General features: G+C 39.3%; 2 protein-coding genes across 7 annotated transcripts in view; one reads left to right on the forward strand and one right to left on the reverse strand.

The window, feature by feature from the left end:
* The window catches only part of gria1a (glutamate receptor, ionotropic, AMPA 1a), an 80,543-nt gene extending 79,418 nt beyond the window's left edge, over window positions 1–1,125 (reverse strand). For all 6 annotated transcript variants that reach the window (XR_015131234.1, XM_086308092.1, XM_086308074.1 and 3 more), the window contains exons 1-2: window positions 590–1,125; window positions 303–437 (exon numbers count right to left, since the gene is read on the reverse strand). Coding sequence is in view for 5 of the 6 variants with exons in the window: in XM_086308092.1 (XP_086164218.1) it covers window positions 303–437; window positions 590–677 (223 nt within the window). In the remaining variant the exon portion in view is untranslated. The remainder of the gene's footprint in view (window positions 1–302; window positions 438–589) is intronic.
* Window positions 1,126–11,334: 10,209 nt separating this feature from the next.
* LOC147337686 (uncharacterized) lies at window positions 11,335–12,596 on the forward strand. The gene is made up of 7 exons (XM_086309053.1): window positions 11,335–11,495; window positions 11,584–11,651; window positions 11,730–11,912; window positions 12,031–12,092; window positions 12,193–12,240; window positions 12,321–12,356; window positions 12,435–12,596. Exons 1-7 carry the CDS (start codon window positions 11,335–11,337, stop codon window positions 12,594–12,596), a joined length of 720 nt encoding a protein of 239 aa, XP_086165179.1.
* The last annotated feature ends 2,006 nt before the right edge of the window (window positions 12,597–14,602 follow it).

Below are 14,602 nucleotides of genomic sequence, written 5' to 3' on the forward strand. Positions count from 1 at the left end.
AGGTTGCTTTCGAATCCCCGCGGCTTCCCCAGAGCGCAAACCACGCTGCAATCATGTAGAGGAAACAAGTCCTTTGCGGTCCCACGCAACAGTTAATAAGATAACCTACGAACACACGCTTTGCAGTAGGCCTGTATTAAAAGCAATTACAGCCTACACAGGCTTTTTTCCTCCTTCTTCTCTTCTCTTACAAATGGAGTTGCAAGCGCTCTTTACAAAGTCAATAAACGGATTTAAAGATTTAGGTTCAATAGGTGGACTACATGGACTAGTATGTAATCAGTTTCCACTGAGATACTTACAGGCATATGTCATGGAGAAGCTGTTCCCCATCATGACCATATCCACCTGCGGCACCAGTTTGGGGATGTCCTGGTGGTGAGAGAGGGCGAACCGAAAAACCTCATATTCGTGGGATCCGCTTGGGAACAATCCTCCTGTTGAGAAGCAAAGAATGAGGAGTTAATGTAGTACACAGTGGACACGAAAAGGAAAAAAATTAAAAAAGAGACACCGACTTAAGTTGAATCAGAGGTTGATGTTTTTTTCTCTCAGACAAAAGGTGACGATGTGTGTGCGCCATTCTCACCTATATTGATGTTACTTGGAAAACTTGAGCTTGAACCCAAGCACATCCCCAGTAAACTGGTGTAGAGGATGGTGAAGCTTCGCTGCATATTTCCTTTTGCATTGGCGAAGGGAAAAAGAGCCGAAATCCAAGCATAGGTTTTGTCCGTGTGTGAAGTTAAATCCCCCCGCTTCTCCTCCACTCCTATTGCCTCCCCTTAGAGCAGCATTTGCACCGACATCGATTCAACAGCGAGACAATTATCGCAATGGCGAGAGGAGGCACCTTTCTCTCTCTTCTTTTCCCTCTCACTGCTGATGCTCTCTTGTCCTTGGTTGCTGCTGTATGAGACGGAGAATGACTTCAGCATTAGCCGCACTGCAAAAAATAAACCCGTTTTGGAAAAAAAAACCAACAACCTAAAAAACTGTTGAACCTAAAGACAATTTTAATTGCCTTTTACCCTAAACAAGGATTTCCCCCCTCCACGATATAGCGAGATAAGATATAGCGAGATAACTTCAGTTATTTGATATATAGAGCAAATTTTGGCTTTTCAAAGAAATATTTCGAGAGCAAGTGTCACTGCAACAAGTCTGGGCAGCGCGCAATAGTAAAGGAAATGACACAAGGACAGAAGCGAGCATTACTTAAAAAAGGCTGCTTTGGACAGGAAACAAGTAGCAATGTGTCACTCGATAGGAGGATGTTACAGCTGGAAAAGAAAATGGAAATTTTCACACTCATTATTTGACTAATGACCTGCGGGTAAATATTTTTTGCAGTGTGCGCCTTTGGAGCGCACACACAGGTCCCCCAAGACACGCACGGGGTTTAGACATTCGTTCGTTTCGTTGTGGAGCAAATATATCAACACTGATAAGACAGTGTTTTTGTAATGTCACTTTTATTTTGTAATAATTTTTGTGCCTGTAGATTTACATTAAAAAGTAAATGTATAACCCATATAACATCTAAAAACAAGCGTATTTCAAAGATTTAAGAAATGAAGTTTAAATTGGGTGAATGCGAATAAGAATTAAGTTTATTTGATATCTGTCTGCTTTTTAAAGAATACAGTCTAACAAGGAAAGGAAGCCCAAAATGACATGACTGGTTATTCCTTAAGTCCCTAAATTTAAAAGATATTTCGGCATGTAACATCGTAAAACAGTGTTAAGTCCTTGCACTGATCAAGCTCATGTGGCATGGTAAAGAAGTCCAGCTGCTAATGAACACTTTGGTGAGGCTGTTTTCTCATCTTCTTCGCCATATAATAACTCTATAAGATACACTCTGTAAATGATATTCCGTAAAACCACAAAGGACATTTTCAGCATTGTTTGCACTTCATTTTATTTTGACAGCCTTACTTTGTTAAAGAAGTCGTGTTAAATCACTTCATGCCTGCTCTACAGTATGTACAGTTATGAATACAAGATGACACTGTATTAGTGTATAATATGTGTTTTGATGGGGTACTAAGACAATGCAGCTAACAAGTGTTTTTTCAGCTGGAGCAATGTTGTCTGTAGGCTATAGTTAGAATAACAGAAGCATATTACAGTCTCTGACGTTTGCTGTCATTGATTACCATGTTACTGTAAACCATTATAATAAAACGCTGACATTTGGAGGAGGAACAATTAGAGGTTTGAAAGTGAGGTGAGTCAACTTTGCTTGGTTGGTAATTTAGGATTAATTAACTTTTCACATATACAATACACACTCTTTTTTTTTAGCATCACTTACTTCCCTATCCAGGACCATACAATAGACAATGACATCTCGCAAAAGAACCAGCTGAGAGATAAGTGAATCATTAGGTAACCTAATGGTTAGTTCATTATTATCCATAAATTATTCATACTGCAACTTTCTTTGTGAGTCATTCCTAGTTAAGGTGATCCAAACACAGAGCAGCACAAAGCAGTAATTACACATTCATTATTGATTATTTCAACATTAGTTCTTTTTTGTGTGTTTGTGTGTGTAATAAAACCCAGTTTAGTTCATGTATGAATAGTTAATATTATAATATGTTACATTATATTATAACCAAAATATAATACTTTTAAACAATAAAATCCAAATTCAAACAATATTATGATAAAACGATCAAACATCAAATCTTTTAGCTTAAGATACGCGCATTGCATCACAAGTCACCTGCATCCCAAATGTTAAACAATGAATGCAAACATTTATGGGTAGTACTTTCTATTACAGCCAGGTAATACTGTGATAATAGTGGGGTAATAAGCTGGAGACAAGGGGGGAATGATAATATAATTATATACAAAGTTATATGGCTAGCTATTATTACTTAATTACCAAGATAATGTACAAGTAATCATATTGTGTTAACATTAGTTATAGTTGAGTAATATTACACTAAAAGTCATGTAACTGGGTAAAATCAGACTACAGACTAGGGGTACAAATGTGTAACCAAACATATACCTATGAGGCAAAACAATTAGTAACAGCAGAGTAATATTTTGCTAACAATGTGATGACCTGCTAGATGGTATTAGAATTTTTATACACTGACTGGCTGATGTTTTAGTATATTAGGATATTATTACTGTATTGCAATGTTAATGTTTTTATGTATATTATGGATATTTTATTGATGATTATCCATTCTCCAGTCTCCAATCTATCTTCTTAACCACTAGATTCTTTGCTAGCTGTCATAGCATAGCTGTCAATGCTTCTCACATTTACGGTATTGCAAATGTTTGTGACAATTATGAAGAATAATTGTCTCACTTTACTTCAGGACATAAAGAACAAAAATAAAAGGTAAAGTATTCCAGAAGAAATGAAGAATTACATATTGGGCACTTTGTATGATACTTTCTTTACTACACGGAGCAAAAAAGTGAAACTAATGTTCAAGTATTCGATAATGAATGAGTAGTTAGTAGGATGTGCTGTTTATTATTAATAACAAATAAATGAGTGTGAAATATTCACTAGTACACTTACACACACATAGTGCAGGACTGGTACAACAGTGGTTATGACTTTGACCATGCATTGTTAAAGTCAGGTATTGTTTTGTACACACTGAAATATTAACCAACACTGGGAATGTTCTCATGGGATGGATTGTAAATCATATTATGCTGTGATGCCCTGGCAGTAGTTTAGAAAATGAAGTGTTTTTTCTTGGCAAATTATGCAAATTAGGTATCCATTTATCACACTAAGTACAGCAACTTTCTTAAGTTAAACTCAATTTTGCTACTTATTGTTTCCATAACAATAGCAGGCATATCGCTCCCAGAAAATTATATTTAGAAGATTAGAAGCTTGCTTGAATTAGATTTCCAGTGTTTCCATTTGAGGAGAAACATTTTCTATTTAAAAGACTGTGGCTGACTACCTCTGGCTGTGCTTGAAACACTTGAGAAATAGAATTGCAGGAAGTGAAAGGTTATCTAATTTCTGAGTGATAAATTGTATATAGATACAGGCAGAATGGCTGATTTTCCTTGTCTTTGATCAAAATGATAAGGGGTTACCTCAAACATAGATGGTTGTGCAGGCATTCATTCCACTACTTTTATTTTTTTTTTTTTACTCTGGGTATGACCAAGAAGATGCCTGATTTATGCACAATATTCATCTTGCATCACAGTGTTCATGTCAGTGTTTCTGTTCTCTTTGTGTGAATGTGTTTGCCTGCGGTGCCCCGAGTGTGATCAGTGCCAGGCAGTCTTTTTTTAAGTAATACAAAGAGATCTTAAAAAAGCATTATAAGCAATGGCTAAATATTCTATGGTGCTAAGTAGAGGAGTAACTATCGCAGATGGAATCGCTTGTTGTTCAAGGTTAAAAATATTACCATTCGACAGAGTCTGTGTAACAGAAAAAAGGACATACGCTGTCTTTTTTGTTCCTAAGGACGTCTTCACCATAGATCATAATGTGAGCGTCTGTCTGGAGGGTTTTAATCGAAATCTATGTGAAGAGTATAATGGGCCTAATCTGTCAAAATCTGCTGGTTCCACTCCAGTTTGAGTGTGGAGGGAGAGAGAGAAAAAAGGAAAAATTCCCTGCATGTTATTCCTATAATTGAGCTACCACTCTTGTGCTGTTGAGAACTTGTGTGCGTCACACGGCTGCTGGCAAAACTATAAAACGTAATGTTGCAGAAAAGATAAGGGAACAAATATATCAAATGAGCTGAAGAGTAGTTGTTAGCAATCAAAATGCCAACCTCCTGCTTCTCTCCTGGTACCACAGAACCCAATGATAGTGAGGGCAAAAACACCGGTAAGGTATGAGAAAGTAAATGGCCAGACTATTATATTCCTATAATAATTTTATCACTGGCTGTATAAATGCCAGTGTATAAATACCTACTCAACTCAAATCAATATTTGTGTTTTTCTAAGTCTTGTTAAAGTGCTTGAAAAAACTTTCTTTCTATTTTGGGTGACTTTTTTTGGCCAAAGCTTTTTCACATTTTCACGATGATTAAAGTTTTCACCGCTCTCCAAAGGCAGTTCTCATCAGCAGACCCAAGGTAAAGCATTGCATGCTACCTACCTTCAGATTAGTGTTAGCAGTTATTAGCACATTGGTTAGTCTGCTCAGCCTAGATTCCTGAGATCCTCTAACTTTGTTTTTTTTTTTAAATATTAAATAAAGAGTAGAACGAAGACATTTAGAGATACTGACTCTGTATTATTGGCATCTCTAACAGCTATCCAAATGAGATTATTACACTAGATACAATAAATAACTTTAAATGAAATCTCAAAACCTATTATGCTATTATGTGCAAAAATCTTGAGTTACCTCTCATTTCTTTATATTGCATTAGGAAAATGGAGAAATGACTGCAGTGATTTACTAAAATATGCAACCATAAATGGTAATGCAGTACAAAAAGGCAAAAACGGAGTCTTTACAATTCTAACACCACCGTTATTCTTCAACACAGCCTGAACTTTCTAATGCAAGCTTGTCATTTGTTTAAGTAGACTTCCGGAATAGTTCTCCAGGCTTCTTGAAGGTAATTCAAAGCTCTTCTTTGGATGTCGGCTGCCCTTTGCTCTGGATTTTGTCAAGATGATCTCACACTGCTTTAATAATTTTGAGTTCTGGTGATATTATGTTTGAATTTTCTGCACTGGCAGTGTGTTTGGGATCATTGTCATGGTGAAATCAAGAGGTTTCCAGATGATGTTGTGTGATGGATTAATAATAAAGTTCATAAGTTCATCAGTTTTGACAGGATCCACAAGACCACTGGCTGCAATGCAGCAGCTATAGTCACCTCTCTCCTGACATCCTCTCTACACTTTGACAATTTGAAGCAAAAATTTCAAAATTGGACTCATCACTCCATAAGACCTGTTGCAGCTGACTTTCAGTCCAGTTCTTGTGTAATGTGGCATACCTCATCCTTTTCTCCCTGTTTTTCTTCCTTAACAATGGCTTCTTGACAGCCACCCTTCCACTGAGGCCCTCCTTGGCTTCAGGGAGGAGTATGTGGATCACCTTAAGGGCCACATGCATCTCTCAAGTCATATGTCAGGTCTTTGCTGGATTTTTTTTTTTTCATTTCTTAAGGGCATGACTTTCAGATGCTGTTCATTTGCTGTAGTTAGTTTGTGTGTGTGTTTGTATAAATACTGTTTTATTCCTGTCAAACTCTGTGATCTTCAAAAAAGAATTTGTAGATTCCACTAAAGAAGGAATAAATGATGGATTTTGGCAACAGGCTGCTAGTAACCAAGTGTCTAAAATATCATTTAAAATTACTTCTTTGCTAAGTTGTCTGTTGGGTTAGGTACCAATTTTATGTTTGAATGATTCATAGGTCAGTTCTAAGTGGCTTAAAGAAAGAAAGAAAGAAAGAAAGAAAGAAAGAAAGAAAGAAAGAAAGAAAGAAAGAAAGAAAGAAAGAAAGAAAGAAAGAAAGAAAGAAAGAAAGAAAGAAAGCAAGCTCTTGGATGCAAAATACAAAGAAAGCCTGGGACGATTGTGCTGCATGGGACTTTGTTGATATCAAACCTATTTATTACTTTATCTTATTATTTATAAACAAATGACATCATCCTCATTTGATTCTTGATTCATGCCCACATTTTTGATGTTTCTTCAATCATTCTTAAGCACTTTGTGTTGCTATTGTTATTTGAACTAAACAAAACTTTTCTTTTCTTAATCAAAAGAAAAAATATCTAATATATAAAAACAGTTGTGCTGCGTTTCTGTATCACAGCATTTGTCTTGCTGACAAATGATGAGACACGTAGGGTTTTCAGTTTCTTCATTTTTATTGGTCTGTGATGGCATGCCACACATGGTAAGCTCCACACCTCACCACCCGCTGTTCACTTTAGTTTAATTTACAGTCACTACTTTAAAATATTCTACTTATTGTTCAATATTGTTTCTTTATTAAATGTATTCATTTTTCCATCACACCTTCCAATGTTTATATGGCGTGCACACATATTAACCTTGCAAGGTCAAAGTTCTGTTTTATGTTATATTAATACATCTTTCTTTGTTTGAGTTACCTGGGGGTTGGTGTCTCCTCCTGTGTGGCAAAGGGCTGGGAGACCTGAAGTACTACTGACAGCCTAATTGGATTGCACCACATGCTTCATTGCCTGGGGGGTGTTTCATGTTTGTTTAAATGTTTTGTATTAGTTGGTTATATGACAGCCATCTTGTTTCCCCCCGTGTGTGTCATTTCAGCAGGTCAGTTTGTCATATGGTTGTTTGAGGTTCTGTTAATTATTATCTTGAGTTTAGTCTATTGAGTTGACCTCTTTTATTGGTCTGCCTGTTTAAGTTTTGGCTTTGTTAAATATATTTTCATATTTTTGGGTCAATAAAACCCATTTTTTGAATTAAAACCACCTGTGTCCTTTATGCTTTACTGCTTGGTCCCTGACATGGTCTAACAATTAATGTTGAAAAACAGTATTTTTTAAACATTGTGGGATTTTATAAGTAACATAACATATTTTACATTTCCATGAGGCAAAAACTGTAGAATATTTTCTTTTTGTAAATAAACAAAATAAAGATTTAACAGTTAATCCAGTCGTCTGGTCTCATCTGTATGCAAAGACAGGAAGATGAATTTAGGCACATCTAGATTATCATAAGACATTTATGAACCCCACAAGATGTTTCATCCTATTTGCCTTTGAAAACATTAAACAGATCCGTAATAGGCAAACAAATAAAGCGTGTGATTGTTTCCTTTTAAAAAAAATCACAGTAGAACAGAATTCACAAAGTGCTAATGTGAAAATTGTCTCTCCCAATGAATTCTAACAGTTGTGAAACACTGATTGGACCTCACGTCACACGCAGAACACAGTAATGCATTCCAATGGTTTTTGCTTGGCACTTGTTGACTGACAGACACTGTGGAACTACACCAGCCTTGGACGACTGCCTGGCATTAGTACAGAATCAATAGGAAGAAAACTGTCCTGGACTCAATGCATACCTGATTTCTGCTCTGTACTTTAATTGGCATGAGTTATTGACATGTAGCTTAATTACTTGCCCTGGTAATTTATTTACCAGGGATGCCAAAGACGAAGCGTGCCTTTTCTAACAGGAGAAGATTGGTGAAAATGTTCACACTCCATATATTGGGGCACATTTTCTCAGAACTTACACATTTTACCTAAGATCAAGGTTACCTGTCATATTTAAAGACACACCTTTTCATTCATTTTCATGATATTAACGTTTCTAAGATACATTCTCATAACAGCTGACATCATTAAACAGCAATTAAGGAAATAAAATAAAAGCATTAGGTATCACACTGATACCTAATGGTTGCACTAAGACAACATAAACACACAGGAACAAGGTGTATTGTGGTCAGTGAGCTGCACCACGGAGAAAGTAGTGTGCTGCTTTAATACCTTCCCCAGTGCAGTTTTCAGTTACCAAACTATGGAAAGGAACTGCAGATGGCCACGCTTAATACTGGAAACATTCAGCCTCGTATACCCAGAGAGGCTGTTTATGCAAAAAGAACACAGTCAATCAGATAATGCCAATTATCAATCAGGCATACAGTGCAAAGAGAAAAAACATTAAGTGGTGTGGGAAATAAACATGCACTCCTGTTTTGCTGTTTATTGCTATTCAGGTGCTCTCTTGCTCTCTCTCACTAACTTTGTCTCTAGCTCCCTCGCTCTCATATGGTACCTGCATAATTGCCTTTCCCCTCCACTGGCCGCAGGGGAAGTGGAGCTCTCACAACGTTACCGTGGTAATACTGATTGATGGAGTCGATACTTGTGCGGTTCCAGAACATCGAGCATCGCCACACACAGACATGACAAATTTCGAGGAACAAATTATAATAGCCCGCATCATGATTAATCCCCTCTGGGGAAATGGAAATATTGTGAATACCTACGAACTCATAGAGGACATAGAGCTCTACAATAAGACCAGACTCCAGGCGCTTTTGTAACCATTGTCTAGCTGTACAGACGGGAGGAAGGATGACGACGAGGAAATTCATGGTTGGGGCTGCCGAACAATGCTCGAAGGAGTATCAGATGATTAATCAGACAGATTTTAAATTCAGATTTTTTGCATTATGATTAGCTAAGAAATCATTTTCACTCTCTGCGTTCTCTTCTTGATTTACAGGAGCTCAGTGTGAGCTTTGAGGAAAAAGAATAGTTATGGATTGTTATCACGGTCACAGAAGTAATTCAGCATAAAAATGGTGTGTCCATGTTATTTCTACTACATCCATTTACAGCTTGATCAATTACATCACACAACCCAGAAAGTAGATTAAAGAGAGTAATGTGTAGTAAATAAAGAACACTGCAGAATCACCTAAATACAAGTTTGTTTACATGTGAAGAAACTTAAATAAGATATTAAAGCATGACTAATGTTGGATTGTTGCATAAGATGCCAATATCAAGTTATTAATATTATAGGGCAATGGTGGATAACGGGAATTATGGGACTGTCTTGTGGTTTCTGGCAACAGGGTGTTGGAATCACATCAGTTTTGGGTTTTGTGAGTGGTGGCAAAGTTCATGACAATGAGCAACCATCTTGATAACTTCTATGGCTAGTTATTTACCAAGTAGGATTAGCAGAATCTTGAAAGGTTGGTCACTTTGTCTCCGAGTAAGACTTACAAAGAATTGCACGGCATTACTTCTGTTTGTCTGTGAAGGTTCTCAGTCATCCAGGTCTGGACTTTTTTAAGTTGCTCGAAAACGTTTCACCTCTCATCCGAGATGCTTCTTCTGTTTGTTTTTAATGGGTTTTTTTTGTACAGCTCATTCAACAGAGTACTGAACAAGAACTGTGCTAACTCAAATTATGAATAAGAAAAACAATAAATAAATACATTCACTTCCCACTCCCAACTAGAGGAGCTTACAGACATGTTTCAAAAGAAGATCAGGACAATATAAAAAAATCAACCGGTATTTACCTGGTTCTAAAATGAGGTAAATTCACACTCACACATGACACATTAAACAGTGTCATAATTTATTTAACAAAAACGAAACAAAAATGCAGAAGCTGTGTGTGAAAAACTGAGTGCACCCCATGATTCAGTAGCTTATAGAACCAGTTTTAGCAGCAATAAGTTGAACGAATCATTTTCCATATGATTTAATAGTTTTTGTTGCTTGAGTTCATTGATGCTTGTGAGTCTCAATGTCCTGCCACAGTGCTAATGTTTGGACTTGCATTTACGTCAGTTAAAAACCTGCCAAGGACAGAGACAGAGCTTAGAAATGAGTGAGAACCAGAATGTTTTCTCTTAAGATATGATATTTAATATGCAGCAAGTGTGTTGAGTGGCCACTAAAAAGGTTCTCGACAAACTATGTTCTAGAGTTGAAAAACCATCAAAGCCAAAAATCTGTTGTTTTTTTTTACAGCTTTCTTCTTTTGCAGAAGAAACTCTATATAAAGAAATATGGATGATGAGTGCTGTGTGTACAAAACAAGGAAATGAAGCGAAATAACAAACACAGATTTTTTCATTAATTTAACTGGAGACCCAACAGATTTTGGATTTTAAATTTTAAACCCTGACACATCGGCCGGTATCTTTTTTTCTTTTAGACATTTGATGCATAAACAGATTTTTTAAATATCTATTATTAGTTATTTATGAGTACTTGATGAGATCAAATGACAATACATTTTAAATAGTAATTTATTTTACTTAACAAGTTGTGGATTACTGGTTTATGCTATGCCTGTATCAGCTGACTGTGTGTTGCCAACACAACAGAGTGCTGTCTGGTAGACAAACTAAATAACACTGACACTCATAACATGGTTAATGGGTGTTTCTCCTGTCATTCTAAATGCAGATATCAATATATCAGCAAACAGCTAATATTGGCTAATATATCTGCCGTGCTGGTATATCAGTCGCACTAGTCTAAACCAGCTATTTATCATTCCTCATGAGGCGTACATTAACCTCACTGCCAAAACACATACTTTATATTCCACATGACTGTATATGTTTCCTGGGGCCCGTTCTTCGTACGTCGCTTACTACATCCAAGATCAAATGACACATCCAAGATCAAATCATCGCGCTAACCGTGAGCTCGCTAATCCGGTTCCCCGAACACACCTGCTGTTGACGATTACTACAGCTGGATGAAGTAATGCGCGATCACTGGGTGCCGTAAAAGGGGCTACGCATCGATAGCAGAAACAGTGATCGGCAAGCCTCTGATTGGTCGGCGAAAATGTCGAAGGAGCGCGCACAGTACTTCACCGCAGCGGAGCAAGAACTCCTGATTGAGGGATTTCAGGAGTACCAGAGTGAAATTAAAACGCAAGGTAACAGTGCGAAGGCTGCAAAAGCAAGGAGAGAGGGCTGGCAGAAAGTTGCTGACAAATTAAACGCGTAAGTAATGCAACATATTACATGGCACCATACCATATCATATTTTATCATATCAAATCATACCACATGATATCCTCTTACACATTAGAGCCACAACCGGACCCACCAGAACATGGGAACAAGTAAGAGTGAAATACAAGAACATACTACAGAATGGTAATATCTATCACTCATATTGCTGTCAGTCACTTGAAAAGACACCCCTGAAACAATCCCTGTGTTTGTGTATAACAGCAACCAAGAAAAGGGCAGAGCAACAAAAGACAGGTGGTGGTCCTGCACCCCCTCGTCACACCCCAGCAGAGGAGCTGGCCCTAAGGTTGAATGCCACCAGACCCATTGTTGAGGGCATCCCTGGGGGCAGCTCTTCCGGAGACCAGAAGCCGGGGTGCAGTAGCAGCAGCACCTACATAACTGGTGAATGGGCTCATGATTCCATGTGCACAATGTCAAATATGTGGTTGTTGCCTAAATGAAAATGCTATTCGAACTGTGACATTCATTCATTGGCACTGTGGGTTTTCTCTGTGTGTAGTGTTACATGACACACCATCACTTTTACCTGTTCCCATGGAAGGGGTGACTGGAACATGCACAGTAAGTTGGGAGATATACATATATCTGTCCCCACCCAATTGTACAGACCTATAGGCTGTACCACACCCCTTAGTAACACCATTGTGTTACCATTGCACAGGACAGTGACGCAACCCTGTCAGATGGCTGTGGTGTGGCGGAAGACCCTGTGAGTACATGCATGAATTGGCCTGAAATACCATCTACTTGTGTACTGCCATGTGTGTCTGACTGCAGTATGATTTGCAGGCCAAGAGGCCGGCAGAGAGGCCTGCTGATGCAGAGGTGGGCAGTGTTGTGATCAATTATACTGCCTATATGACATGTATTCCCCGTTAAATGTTGTCACCACAATTGACACAGGGTGACATACGTCTGCTCTACAAGAGAAGTCTCCAGCAAAAAATGGAGTATACTGAGCTGAAGAAACAAAAGCTCCTAGGTGAGATCGAACTACAAGCCCTAATGAGGCATAAACTACAATTGGAAATCGAGGTGCTTCAAAAGGAACTCCAGAGTAAGTAGGAATACATGTTCATACGGAGCACTATTGCTGACCCTGCGTGACGCAGTATACATGCTCTGTTTTCCCAGGCAACTGATGACTGGCCTGTGTGTGGTGGGACAGACAACGATGCTCAAATAAACGTCAATAGAAAATGTGTCATGTCATGTTTTTATTATGCGAAATTGTGTTGCACAATCCTGTCCCGTGCAGCTCTGCCACTAGGTTGGTCCAGGTGCACTGGCTGGAGGTCATCATCAGGCTGCACCTCCACCACGGGGGTCCTCTCTCTTCTGATGGTGGCAATGTTGTGCAGTACGGCACATGCAACAATAATGTCACATGCCCTGTCAGGTGCAACCCTCAGGCGTTTTAGACACTGGAATCGTTCCTTCAGTTGCCCAAAGGTCATTTCAATGCGTGCCCTTGTCCTGGCTAGGGCTGCATTGTAGCGGGTTTGTGGCCCAGGGTTGGGGTCAGGGAACGGTGTCATGAAGTACTGCCTGCATGCATAACCTCTATCTCCGAGGAGGATCCCATCGTAGTCCCCTGTGTAATGAAGAAATGCTGTTATGTTAGGCCCGACATGAGTATGTAGCATCAACATAAGCCTCTTTTACTTACCACGCTCAAATGATGTGCATAACCCTGACTCTCTGAAGATCCGTGAGTCATGCACTGATCCGGGCCATTTTGCTTCCACATTTGTGATATGGCACATCGAGTCACACACCATCTGTGGGATTCCATTATGTGTGACCACACTCCTCCCATCGTATATTGCCATCTGGAGTGTTAGTATTGCTCACCTGCACATTTATACTGTGGCCCCCCTTTCGGTTGACAAAGTCCCCTTCAGTGGGGCCTGGGGGGGCCTTGATCGCAATGTGTGTGCAGTCTATGGTGCCAATCACATTCGGGAAGCCTGCGGACGTTGGAGCTACAGTTACCGACATAGGTCATGATTGCATCACATTCACTATCCAATTTACTGTACCTGCAATGGCGAAAAAGCCCTGTTTGACGACCTGTGGTCTTAAGTGGCTTGGAAAAACCACAAACACACCCAGGAAATGCTTGAGTGCCAGGTACACTTTGCGAATGGCCCGGCAGACGGCACTTTTCCCAACGTTCTCTGCGTCTCCACAAGTGTACAGGAACGTGCCACTCGCAAAGTAGCGCAAGGCAATGCACACAGTTTGTGCAGTTGTTAATGCCCGACTACGGTGGGTGGTACTCTTAACATGGGGATCCAGCAAGTTGGTTAGGTAGATGATACCCTCACGGGAAAATCGGTATCTCTCTATGAGCACACTGTCGCGCTGTGCTAAAGGATCCTGTCTATCCCGCAATATACGTTGGATTCTGAACACTCTCCTTATCACTCTTGCACCTTCCGCAATGGGTGGCTCGCGTAGAAACGGACAGGACATGGCTGCGACAAACTTCCCACTTCCACCTTCGCTTTTATAGCCGTGGTCTGTCATCTTGATTACACGACGTAATTTGCTATTCCTCTACTGTGGAATGTGTGTTGCATCTGGCGTGATCACCTACATGCCATAGCGTGATTACTCGTACATTTCCCTTTTTTTAGGGACTGACCTGTATGTATCTGTGTGGAATCAATAAAAGGATCAAGTGCTGCATTATCTTTAGTTACATTGATGTTATTTATTTGTGGTGAAACGGTGGCGGAATGTCGCTGTTGCTTTCGTATGATGACGCGGACATACCTGCGTGGCCGCGATCTAATCCTGTTTACATAAAGTAAACCTGCTCCCGAGCAGGTTTACGCTTACGGCTCTGTTGCTGTGACAGCAAGTCCCGGATGAGCTTCGGGGAACCGACTGATCCAGGATCACGCGAAATCGTCAACAATCTAATCCGGCTAACCTACTTAGCGAGGTACGAAGAACGGGCCCCTGGTTCAGTTGTTGACTGGCTTTTTGTTTGGAGACACAGAACAACAGCTCTATGTTTGATTCCATGATTCCCTCTTATAATGTCTCCAGTTGGGATTAAG

This window comes from Aulonocara sp. 'chitande type north' Nkhata Bay, linkage group LG2, assembly GCF_057382095.1.
Source record: "Aulonocara sp. 'chitande type north' Nkhata Bay isolate Kocher_YH1m ecotype deep benthic linkage group LG2, A_spYH_male_GT1.1, whole genome shotgun sequence".
NCBI classification, from domain to species: domain Eukaryota; kingdom Metazoa; phylum Chordata; class Actinopteri; order Cichliformes; family Cichlidae; genus Aulonocara; species Aulonocara sp. 'chitande type north' Nkhata Bay.

What these genes read in the sequence shown, in the direction of transcription:
- LOC147337686 (XM_086309053.1), top strand. Translation starts at nt 11,335, where the DNA reads ATGTCGAAGGAGCGCGCACAGTACTTCACCGCAGCGGAGCAAGAACTC. An exon ending in GTTGCTGACAAATTAAACGC is followed by an intron (nt 11,496 to 11,583) that starts GTAAGTAATGCA and finishes CTTACACATTAG; the next exon opens with AGCCACAACCGGACCCACCA. An exon ending in GGGTGACTGGAACATGCACA is followed by an intron (nt 12,093 to 12,192) that starts GTAAGTTGGGAG and finishes ACCATTGCACAG; the next exon opens with GACAGTGACGCAACCCTGTC.